The sequence below is a fragment of the Muntiacus reevesi genome, chromosome 4 (assembly GCF_963930625.1).
Source record: "Muntiacus reevesi chromosome 4, mMunRee1.1, whole genome shotgun sequence".
In the NCBI taxonomy this organism is placed as follows: Eukaryota; Metazoa; Chordata; class Mammalia; order Artiodactyla; family Cervidae; genus Muntiacus; species Muntiacus reevesi.
The window spans coordinates 163,948,702-163,961,353 of NC_089252.1; the positions used below are offsets into that span (position 1 = coordinate 163,948,702).

General features: G+C 40.2%; 2 protein-coding genes across 3 annotated transcripts in view; one reads left to right on the forward strand and one right to left on the reverse strand.

The window, feature by feature from the left end:
* The window catches only part of XPOT (exportin for tRNA), a 163,616-nt gene that overhangs the window by 84,961 nt on the left and 66,003 nt on the right, over positions 1-12,652 (reverse strand). The window lies entirely within an intron of this gene.
* Positions 1-12,652, forward strand: part of C4H12orf56 (chromosome 4 C12orf56 homolog) — an 86,389-nt gene that overhangs the window by 36,998 nt on the left and 36,739 nt on the right. Inside the window, exon 4 of the mRNA XM_065935094.1 lies at positions 12,098-12,503. Coding sequence (XP_065791166.1) covers positions 12,098-12,503 — 406 coding nt within the window. The remainder of the gene's footprint in view (positions 1-12,097; positions 12,504-12,652) is intronic.

A 12,652-nucleotide genomic window follows, 5' to 3' on the forward strand; every position in this document is an offset into this window, starting at 1 on the left:
CAAACATGACTGAGTGACTAAACCACCACCACATGACAGAGGTGACCACCTTGGTATCCTTATGAAATGAGAATATGTTGCACTTAATATCATTAGCAAAATAGAAGGGAAAAAAAATAAAAAAGAAGTTGAACCTTCTATCTTTCTCTAAGAAGAAACATTTCTTGGCAGAAAGTAGAAAAAGGGAGCTGTGTTATTCTTTTCTGCATAGTAGAGAAAAACATGCAGGCTCAGTAGTCACCCTGGATAATCTCAAGTCTGGACTCTGTCTTGGACTATTCCACCTTCCCAGGGTTTCAGTCCTCATTGTAGGATGGGGCTCACAATGGTACCTATCCCACAGGGATGATACATAAAGAACTAAATCACGTACGGTTGACCCTTGAACGACACTGGTTTGAACTTTGCAGGTTCATTTATATGGATAATTCTTTAATAGGCTCTGTAATAGTACTATAGTCCTACACAATCCTCAGATATGGAACCTTGGATGCAGAGGGGTGACTCTTTCAACTGTGCAGAGGGTCAGCGCCCCAACCCCATGTTGTTCAAGGGTCAACTGTACATGTAAAGTGCTTGAACTGTGTGTGACACTTAGTAAATCCCTATTAAACTTAGCTCTGTTGTTATTGCTAATTATCTGTAAGTCAGTCACTAAACAATAATCTATTCAGCGCCCTCAGAATCCTTGATCAAGTCTTAGAAAAGAATAACTTTCCTCTTTTCTACTCTCACTAATAATGTGGTATTTAAAGATTAAAAATGCGAGGGAGGAGCCAAGATGGCGGAGGAGCAGGACGGGGAGACCACTTTCTCTCCTAGAAATTCATCAAAAGAATAACTGAACGCAGAGCAAACTTCACAAAACAACTTCTGATCGCTAGCAGAGGTCACCAGGCGCCCAGAAAAGCAGCCCATTGTCTTCGAAAGGAGGTAGGACAAAATATAAAAGATAAAAAGTGAGACAAAAGAGCTAAGGACGGAGATCCGTCCCGGGAAGGGTCTTAATAGAGGACGTTCCCAGACACCGGGGAACCCTCGCACTGGCGGGCCTGGGGGAAGTGTTTGAATCTCGGAGGGCAACCTGACTGGGAGAGAAACAATAAATAAAACCCACAGATTACGAGCCTAAAAGCAACTCCCAGCAGAAAAGTACCCCAGACGCCCGCATCCGCCACCAGCAAGTGGGAGCGGAACGGAGAGGAGCGGGCGGCATTGCTTGGGGCAGGGTCCGGGCCTGAGCGCCCTGAGGACAATCGGAGGGAGCTTCTGTGAGTTCCCAGCTTGAACTGTGGGAGAGCAAGAGAGAGAAAATTAACCAGCCAGAACACGCTGCCTGCGGTTCGCAGAGCAAAGGGACCGAGATTCTGGATGGTCGACATCCGCCGGGAGGGTCGCGGCGAGACAAAGGGCACAGGCACCCGACCGGCGCGGGCGGGGACTGGGGCTGGGGACGCGGCGGGCAGAAGGCGCACGCACCGGACTGGCGCCGGCGGAATCTGAGACTGGGACCGCGGAAGGGAGTGGGCGCGCGCACCCGGGGAGAGTGCGCCCGTCAAGCGTCAAGCCCCTGGCTGCCTGGACCGCTCTGACGGGGAGGTCACAGGGAGCAGGCGCAGATCTCAGTTCGGACCCTTGGCGGAACACCCGAGGGCTGGAACTGCGTGCAGCGCCGCTCCATATAGAACAGCTGGGAGCCTGAGCAGCTCCGGAGCCCGAGCAACTCTAGCCCCTCCCTGCAGCGCGACGGAACTAGCTACCTGAATAAGAGTCCACCTCCGCCCGCTTGGGTCAGGGCGGAAATGAGGCCCTGAAGAGCCTGGCAAACAGAAGCCAAACCGCTTCAGAAGGAACTGGTGCAACAGATTAAAATCCCTGTAGGAAACACTGACCACACCACAAGGGTCCTGTAGATATCAAGAAGTGTAAGCTGGAACGAGGAGCTATCTGAAACTGAGCCGAACCCACACTGACCGCAACAGCTCCAGAGAACTTCCTACATATATTTTTACTTTTTTTTTTTCTTTCTTTCTTTCTTTTTTTTTTTTTTAAGCAGGGAAAAAAAAAGAAATTTTTTTTTTTAGTTTTATTTTTTCTTTTTAATTTTTTCTCTTTTATTTTCCTTTAAAATTCCCTATTACTCCCCCATTACTCCTTAACATTCATTTTCATAAATTCTTACGATTTTTGTAGTTAGGGAAAATTTTTTTTTCCTCTTTTTTTTCTCTTCTTCTTCTTTTTTTTTTTCCCCTTCTCCTCCTCTATTTTTTATTTTTCTTCTTCTCTTATTTCTTTTAAAGTCCTCTAGTACTCCTCTACTACTCCTTAATTATTCATTTTCAATACACTATAACCTTACAAAGAGGAGAGGAAAAAAGGAGAAAAAAAAAAGAGAAGCCTTATTTTTAAACCGAACCTCATATATATTTCTAAAATTTTTTGGGGGGTGTTTTTGTTTTTGTTTTTAATATAGTATTTTTATGAGTCTAACCTATACTCTAGATTTTTAATTTTTGTTCTTCAGTATATGATATAAACTGTAAACATTTAAGAATCCAATATTCAGTTTCCATTTTTATTCAGGAGTGTGGTGATTATTCTCTCCCAATCTTGACTCTCTGTTTTCTACCTCAGAACACCTCTATTTCCTCCTTTCCCCTTCTCTTCCCAATTCAATTCTGTGAATCTTTGCTGGTGTCTGGGCTATGGAGAACACTCTAGGAACAGACGACTGCATAGATCTGTCTCTCTCCTCTTGAGTCCCCCTTTTTCTCCTCCTGCTCATCTCTATTTCCCTCTTCCCTGTCCTCTTCTTCATGTAACTCTGTGAACCTCTCTGGGAGCCCCTAACAGGGGAGAATCTTTTCGCCATTAACCTAGAAGTTTTATTATCAGTGCTGTATAGTTGGAGAAGTCCTGAGACTACAGGAAGAATAAAACTGAAATCCAGAGGCAGGAGATTTAAGCCCAAAACCTGAGAACACCAGAAAACTCCTGACTACATGGAACTTTAAGTAATAAGAGACCGTCCAAAAGCCTTCATACCTACACTGAAACCAACCACCACCCAGGAGCCAACAAGTTTTAGAGCAAGACATATCACACAAATTCCCCAGCAACACAGGAACATAGCCCTGAAAGTCAACATACAGACTGCCCAAAGTCACACCTAACACATAGACCCATCTCAAAACTCATTACTGGGCACACCATTGCTCTTCAAAGAGAAGAAATCAAGTTCCACGCTCCAGATCACTGAAACAAGCTTCCCTAACCAGGAAACCTTGACAAGTCAACCGTCCAACCCCACCCACTGGGTAAAAACTCCACAATAAAAAGAAATCACAGACCTCCAGAATACAGAAAACCCACTCCAGACACAGCAATCTAAACAAGATGAAAAGGCAGAGAAATACCCAACAGGTAAAGGAACATGACAAGTGCCCACCAAGTCAAACAAAAGAGGAGGAGATAGGGAATCTATCTGAAAAAGAATTTAGAATAATGATAATAAAAATGATCCAAAATCTTGAAAACAAAATGGAATTACAGATAAATAGCCTGGAGACAAAGATTGAAAAGATGCAAGAAATGTTTAATAAAGACCTAGAAGAAATAAAAGAGAGTCAATTAAAAATGAATAATGCAATGAATGAGATCAAAAACACTTTGGAGGGAACCAAGAGAAGAATAACGGAGACAGAAGATAGGATAAGTGAGGTAGAAGATAGAATGGTGGAAATAAATGAAGCAGAGAGGAAAAAAGAAAAAAGGATCAAAAGAAATGAGGACAACCTCAGGGACCTCTGGGACAATGTGAAACGCCCCAACATTCGAATCATAGGAGTCCCAGAAGAAGAAGACAAAAAGAAAGGCCACGAGAAAATACTCGAGGAGATAATAGCTGAAAACTTCCCTAAAATGGGGAAGGAAATAGCCACCCAAGTCCAAGAAACCCAGAGAGTCCCAAACAGGATAAACCCAAGGCGAAACACTCCAAGACACATAGTAATCAAATTAACAAAGATCAAACACAAAGAACAAATACTAAAAGCAGCAAGGGAGAAACAACAAATAACACACAAAGGGATTCCCATAAGGATAACAGCTGATCTATCAATAGAAACCCTCCAGGCCAGAAGGGAATGGCAGGACTTAATGAAAGTAATGAAAGAGAATAATCTACAACCTAGATTACTGTACCCAGCAAGGATCTCATTTAGATATGAAGGAGAATTCAAAGGCTTTACAGACAAGCAAAAGCTGAGAGAATTCAGCACCACCAAACCAGCTCTTCAACAAATGCTAAAAGATCTTCTCTAGACAGGAAATGCAGAAAGGTTGTATAAACGTGAACCCAAAACAACAAAGTAAATGGCAACGGGACCACACCTATCAATAATTACCTTAAATGTAAATGGGTTGAATGCCCCAACCAAAAGACAAAGATTGGCTGAATGGATACAAAAACAAGACCCCTATATATGCTGCCTACAAGAGACCCACCTCAAAACCAGAGACACATACAGACTAAAAGTGAAGGGCTGGAAAAAAATATTTCACGCAAATGGAGACCAAAAGAAAGCAGGAGTCGCAATACTCATATCAGATAAAATAGACTTTCAAATAAAGGATGTGAAGAGAGACAAAGAAGGACACTACATAATGATCAAAGGATCAATCCAAGAAGAAGATATAACAATTATAAACATATATGCACACAACATAGGAGCACCGCAATATGTACGGCAAACGCTAATGAGTATGAAAGAGGAAATTAATAGCAACACAATAATAGTGGGAGACTTTAACACCCCACTCACAACTATGGATAGATCAACTAAACAGAAAATCAACAAGGAAACACAAACCTTAAATGATACAATGGACCAGCTAGACCTAATTGATATCTATAGGACATTTCACCCCAAAACAATCAATTTCACCTTTTTCTCAAGTGCACACGGAACCTTCTCCAGAATAGATCACATCCTGGGCCATAAATCTGGTCTTGGAAAATTCAGAAAAATTGAAATCATTCCAGTCATCTTTTCTGATCACAGTGCAGTAAGATTAGATTTCAATTCCAGGAAAAAAAATGTTAAAAATTCAAACATATGGAGGCTGAATAACACGCTTCTGAATAACCAACAAATCATAGAAGAAATCAAAAAAGAAATCAAAATATGTATAGAAATGAATGAAAATGAAAACACAACAACCCAAAACCTATGGGACACTGTAAAAGCAGTGCTAAGGGGAAGGTTCATAGCATTACAGGCTTACATCAAGAAACAAGAAAAAAGCCAAATAAATAACCTAACTCTACACCTAAAGCAGTTAGAGAAGGAAGAAATGAAGAACCCCAGGGTCAGCAGAAGGAAAGAAATCTTAAAAATTAGGGCAGAAATAAATGCAAAAGAAACTAAAGAGACCATAGCAAAAATCAACAAAGCTAAAAGCTGGTTTTTTGAAAAAATAAACAAAATTGACAAACCATTAGCAAGACTCATTAAGAAACAAAGAGAGAAGAACCAAATTAACAAAATAAGAAATGAAAAGGGTGAGATCACAACAGACAACACTGAAATACAAAGGATCATAAGAGACTACTACCAGCAGCTCTATGCCAATAAAATGGACAACTTGGATGAAATGGACAAATTCTTAGAAAAGTATAACTTTCCAAAACTGAACCAGGAAGAAATAGAAGATCTTAACAGAACCATCACAAGCAAGGAAATCGAAACTGTAATCAAAAATCTTCCAGCAAACAAAAGCCCAGGACCAGATGGCTTCACAGCTGAATTCTACCAAAAATTTAGAGAAGAGCTAACACCTATCTTACTCAAACTCTTCCAGAAAATTGCAGAAGAAGGTAAGCTTCCAAACTCATTCTATGAGGCCACCATCACCCTAATTCCAAAACCAGAGAAAGATGCCACAAAAAAAGAAAACTACAGGCCAATATCACTGATGAACATAGATGCAAAAATCCTTAACAAAATTCTAGCAAACAGAATCCAACAACATATTAAAAAAATCATACACCATGACCAAGTGGGCTTTATCCCAGGAATGCAAGGATTCTTTAATATCCGCAAGTCAATCAATGTAATACACCACATTAACAAATTGGAAGATAAAAACCATATGATTATCTCAATAGATGCAGAGAAAGCCTTTGACAAAATTCAACACCCATTTATGATTAAAACTCTCCAGAAAGCAGGAATAGAAGGAACATACCTCAACATAATAAAAGCTATATATGACAAACCCACAGCAAGCATCACCCTCAATGGTGAAAAATTGAAAGCATTTCCCCTGAAATCAGGAACAAGACAAGGGTGCCCACTCTCACCACTACTATTCAACATAGTGTTGGAAGTTTTGGCCACAGCAATCAGAGCAGAAAAAGAAGTAAAAGGAATCCAGATAGGAAAAGAAGAAGTGAAACTCTCGCTGTTTGCAGATGACATGATCCTCTACATAGAAAACCCTAAAGACTCTTCCAGAAAATTACTAGAGCTAATCAACGAATATAGTAAAGTTGCAGGATATAAAATTAATACACAGAAATCCCTTGCATTTCTATACACTAACAATGAGAAAACAGAAAGAGAAATTAAGGAAACAATACCATTCACCATTGCAACAAAAAGAATAAAATACTTAGGAGTATATCTACCTAAAGAAACAAAAGACCTATACATAGAAAACTATAAAACACTGATGAAAGAAATCAAAGAGGACACAAACAGATGGAGAAACATACCGTGTTCATGGATTGGAAGAATCAATATTGTCAAAATGGCTATTCTACCCAAAGCAATCTATAGATTCAATGCAATCCGTATCAAGCTACCAACGGTATTTTTCACAGAACTAGAACAAATAATTTCACAATTTGTATGGAAATACAGAAAACCACGAATAGCCAAAGTAATCTTGAGAAAGAAGAATGGAACTGGAGGAATCACCCTCCCTGACTTCAGACTCTACTACAAAGCCACAGTCATCAAGACAGTATGGTACTGGCACAAAGACAGAAATATAGATCAATGGAACAGAATAGAAAGCCCAGAGATAAATCCACGAACCTATGGACACCTTATCTTTGACAAAGGAGGCAAGGATATACAATGGAAAAAAGACAACCTCTTTAACAAGTGGTGCTGGGAAAACTGGTCAACCACTTGTAAAAGAATGAAACTAGAACACTTTCTAACACCATACACAAAAATAAACTCAAAGTGGATTAAAGATCTAAATGTAAGACCAGAAACTATAAAACTCCTAGAGGAGAACATAGGCAAAACACTCTCTGACATAAATCTCAGCAGGATCCTCTATGACCCACCTCCCAGAATATTGGAAATAAAAGCAAAACTAAACAAATGGGACCTAATGAAACTTAAAAGTTTTTGCACTACAAAGGAAACTATAAGTAAGGTGAAAAGACAGCCCTCAGATTGGGAGAAAATAATAGCAAATGAAGAAACAGACAAAGGATTAATCTCAAAAATATACAAGCAACTCCTGAAGCTCAATTCCAGAAAAATAAATGACCCAATCAAAAAATGGGCCAAAGAACTAAACAGACATTTCTCCAAAGAAGACATACAGATGGCTAACAAACACACGAAAAGATGCTCAACATCACTCATTATTAGAGAAATGCAAATCAAAACCACAATGAGATACCATTACACGCCAGTCAGGATGGCTGCTATCCAAAAGTCTACAAGCAATAAATGCTGGAGAGGGTGTGGAGAAAAGGGAACCCTCTTACACTGTTGGTGGGAATGCAAACTAGTACAGCCACTATGGAAAACAGTGTGGAGATTTCTTAAAAAACTGGAAATAGAACTGCCATATGACCCAGCAATACCACTTCTGGGCATACACACCGAGGAAACCAGATCTGAAAGAGACACGTGCACCCCAATGTTCATCGCAGCACTGTTTATAATAGCCAGGACATGGAAGCAGCCTAGATGCCCATCCGCAGATGAATGGATAAGGAAGCTGTGGTACATATACACCATGGAATATTACTCAGCCGTTAAAAAGAATTCATTTGAATCAGTTCTAATGAGATGGATGAAACTGGAGCCCATTATACAGAGTGAAGTAAGCCAGAAAGATAAAGAACATTACAGCATACTAACACATATATACGGAATTTAGATAGATGGTAACAATAACCCAATATGCAAAACAGAAAGAGACACAGAAGTACAGAACAGACTTTTGAACTCTGTGGGAGAAGGTGAGGGTGGGATGTTTTGAAAGAACAGCATGTATATTATCTATGGTGAAACAGACCACCAGCCCAGGTGGGATGCATGAGACGAGTGCTCGGGCCTGGTGCACTGGGAGGACCCAGAGGAGTCGGGTGGAGAGGGAGGTGGGAGGGGGGATTGGGATGGGGAATACGTGTAACTCAATGGCTGATTCGTGTCAATGTATGACAAAACCCACTGAAATGTTGTGAAGTAATTGGCCTCCAACTAATAAAAAAAAAAAAAAAAAAAAATGCTATTGTGTGGGCTTCCCGGGTGGCTCAGTGGTAAAGAATCCATCTGCCAGTGCGGGAGAAACGAGTTCAATCCCTGGTCCAGGAAGACCCCACATGCTGAGAAGCAACTAAGTCGGTGAGCCACAACTACCGAGCCCGTGCTCCGGAGCCCAGGCGCTGCAACTGCTGAGCCCATGTGCCACAACTACTGAAGCCCGTGCACCTAGAGCTCATGCTCCACAACAGGAGAAGCTGCCACAATGAGAAGCCTGTATACGACAACTGCAGTGTAGCCCCTGGTTGCCACAACCAGAGAAAAGCTCATGCAGCAATGAAGACCCAGCACAGCCAAAAATGAAAATAAGTTAACAATTTTTTAAAAAGCTATTAAAAATGCTATTGTGCAATAATTTGGCATGTGTGTGTGCTAAATCACTTCAGGCATGTCTGACTCTTTGTGATCCTATGGACTATAGCCTGTCAGGCTCCTCTGTCCTTGGGATTCTCCAGGCAAGAATACTGGAGTGGGTTGCCATAAAATGTACAATTCACAGTGCTAACTGTGTTGAATATTATGTTATGTGACTCTGGGTCACATGAAGAGTTTGGTACTGGTCTCTGCCAGCCTCTTCATTACACTTAAATACTGATAATTGCTTTCCAGTTTTGAATTATAGTACATGAAATTTTTTATATCTCACCAATTCTGCTTTAGTAGAGCCTTCATGGGGAATTTTTTATTCAGGAGAGCTGTAATTCTACATCTTGAGATCTAGGCCTATATGATTTTTTTATGGAAGAATCATTGTTCTTTATTGTTCTGTTTGTTTTTTCTATTTTATGCATTAATCTGACTACCTCCTTGAATAGGTGCTTTGCTCTCCATGAAAACTGAATTCCCCGTTTTCGTATTTAACTTCTTTCTCTTCCTTCTTAAGAGTTTTAAAAATCAAATAATTATTATATTTTGTATTTGATTTTAAAACTCTTGAAAAAGATGAGAAAGAAGGTAAATAAATTCTACTTAAATAAAAACACTTTCTTCATTTCTTGATAGAATCAATACGCTAGCATATATGTACTTTGTATTCTTAGTCGACCTTGCATCTAATGGATTTTTCTGAAGCTGTTTAATGTTACCTGTTGCTTTTTGGACTGTGGCTTTAACTTGATGGTTTCAGCCTCGAGGAGTGAATGTGGCTGTGTTTGATGTGGAGGGAAAAATGAGAAAAGTCATTTGTGCATAATTTTGATCTTGAAGTTATCTTTCCCAGTTCTCTCATTGCTTTCTCCTTTATGGCTGGGCTCTCCCTAGAGATACATAATTAGTTCATTAGAAAAACACTTGACTTTTAGCAACCTAGTACTATAAATATGAAGTCGACAAGTGTGGAAATTCAAGGTTCTAGAGCTCTTGCTTAGTAATGAACTACTCTTTAATCAGACTACTAAGAGTGGGTATTACTGAATTTTAAATGAAAAATACAGTTTAGCTTTATGGTTGGCTTGCTTAATTGGTGGAACTATAATGTCTGTGGCATTTTAATTTATGCTGTCAAAAAGGTAATTCTTGTTAGAACTCTTTTAACTCTCTAAAATAATAAATTTTTCATACAACTGAGTAAATTACAGTCACTTCAAGTGGACCTTTCTGTAACTACCTGAAATCATTTTGATGACCTTTCACATTTAAGATCACTTCAGTTCAGTCGCTCGGTCGTGTCCAACTGTTTGTGACCCCATGGACTGGAGCACGCCAGGCCTCCCTGTCCATCACCAACTCTCAGAGCTTACTCAAACTCATGTCCATCGAGTCGGTGATGCCATCCAACCATCTCATCCTCTCTCATCCCTTTCTCCTCCCGCCTTCAATCTTTCCCAGCATCAGGGTCTTTTCCAATGAGTCATTTCTTTGCATCATGTGGCCAAAGTATTGGAGTTTCAGCTTCAACATCAGTCCTCCCAATGAATATTCAGGACTGATTTCCTTTAGGATAGACTGGTTGGATATCCTTGCAGTCCAAGGGACTCTCAAGAGTCTTCTCCAACACCACAGTTCAAAAGCATCAGTTCTTCAGTGCTCAGCTTTCTTTATAGTCCAACTCTCACATCCATATGTGACTACTGGAAAAAACATAGCTTTGACTAGACGGACCTTTGTTGGCAAAGTGATGTCTCTGCTATTTAATATGCTGCTTAGGTTGATCATAGCTTTTCTTCCAAGGAGCAAGTGTCTTTGAATTTCATGGCTGCAGTCACCATCTGCAGTGATTTTGGAGCCCAGAAAAATAAAGTCTGTCACTGTTTCCCCATCTGTTTGCCATGAAGTGATGGGACCGGATGCCATGATCTTAGTTTAACATATGTTGTGCCTAAAATGAACATTTTAACCTAATTTCATAACATTATATCTAACATATTCTATGCACTGGCTATTTAATTCAGTTCCCATAGAGAAAATTTTAGAAAATATCATCTACAAAAATAAAGAAAAGCTATCACTTTTTGAGCAGTTGTATATTCATTCGTGAGTGTTGTGCATGCATACATCTACACATATGTAAAGTCAGTGAAAGAGGGAGCTGAGAGTTGAAACTCAGCCTAGTTCATAGCATTGTACAGATGATGAATTAATTCTACACCTGTTTAAAATTAAGAACAAATACAAACAAAGTGGTTTCCAACTTTCATAGAGGTTCCAGTCTCACAAGGAAGACAAGATAAATTAATATAAAATGATAAACCAGCAATTCAAGGCAATATAGGGTAATATTAATAGCTAGCACCTATTGAGTGATTAATAGCTAGCATCTATTGAATATTGCATGTATTTTCTTACTTAATCCTCACAGAAACCCAATGAGATGGTTCTATTGGTTCCTATTTTAAAATTAGGAAATAAAGGCTTAGGTCAATCAAAGTCATATAACCACTGAGTGGCAGAGCCTGGATTAGAACTTGGATCTCATACTCTGCAACTTCTTAGCCTCTGCCACTGGCTTCCTTGGGTTGCAGAGAAAAGAAATGGGTCATGGTGAGCTGGAGAGAACAGGGAAGACAAAAGATGGAACAAAAGATTGGTTCTGAAGAAAACTGCTGATGCTATTGCAATGATATTGGAAAAATCAGAAGAGTATTAGCAAAACATGAATCAAAGAAAACACCATTTAAGAAAATCTCTCTTCACATCTCTCCATGTGAATAGTTTCTTCTTTATGGTATCCATCAGAAATGCACAATGAAAGAACAATCAGAATGAAAAGTCCTTTCACTGGGAGTATTGGGCTCTGTGAAGCACAGGCACAATGCTTGAGATGTAAAAAAATGCCTCTTTAAATGACAGAGGGTAGAATTCTATTTCTGAAAGCAGGAGCACATACTGAAGGATTGTACCCTGACCCCTCCAGGTCAGTGGTGAAGGGCAGGCGAGAGTAAATCGCTCCTTTCTCCTAACAACACTCCCTTTATGTGAAGACTTTTACTTTCAGACAGCTGCGGTGGGCCACCGGGTTCTCTTTGGTCCTCTCTGTTAAATTCTGCCTATTATGTTGAACTCTCAATTCTACCTGACAGGTACCACCGGGAGAGCAGCACCGCATCCAGGGACTCAACTCTCGGCCCTCCTTCAGACCGGAAGAAGCTGTCCCTTCACGGCCAGAGAGCCTGTGGACCCTTACCTGCCCCCTCCAGGAGAAGCTGTCAGCTCACATCACCCACTAGCAAGGCTGGTGGGCCATTTTGTACGACAGACACAAAAGAACCCCGGGGGCTTTCAGATCACAAAGACTCTCTAAGTGAAATCCCTTTCAAGTGCAATGGGAACGGAAATGAGCTTTACTTAGGAAATTCCACTCTGGCTTCCCCTTTCCAGAGCAACCCAAACCTAGAGAAAAAGGAATCAGAACTTCATTTGTACGTTATTTCCACAACGTCATCAATATTTCTGCACTTAAAAAGCTCATGGAACAATTATATGATAGTAAGTGTCCTCCTAAGTTAAGCTCGGCTTGAGTGCTGTTCTTTAGGATAGGCTTCCCTGCTCTTCCTCCCCATTTTGGAAACTTAACCTTGGGGTTTAAGATGGTGAAAGACACAGTGCACTGGACAATTAAGGAGATGATTTTATCA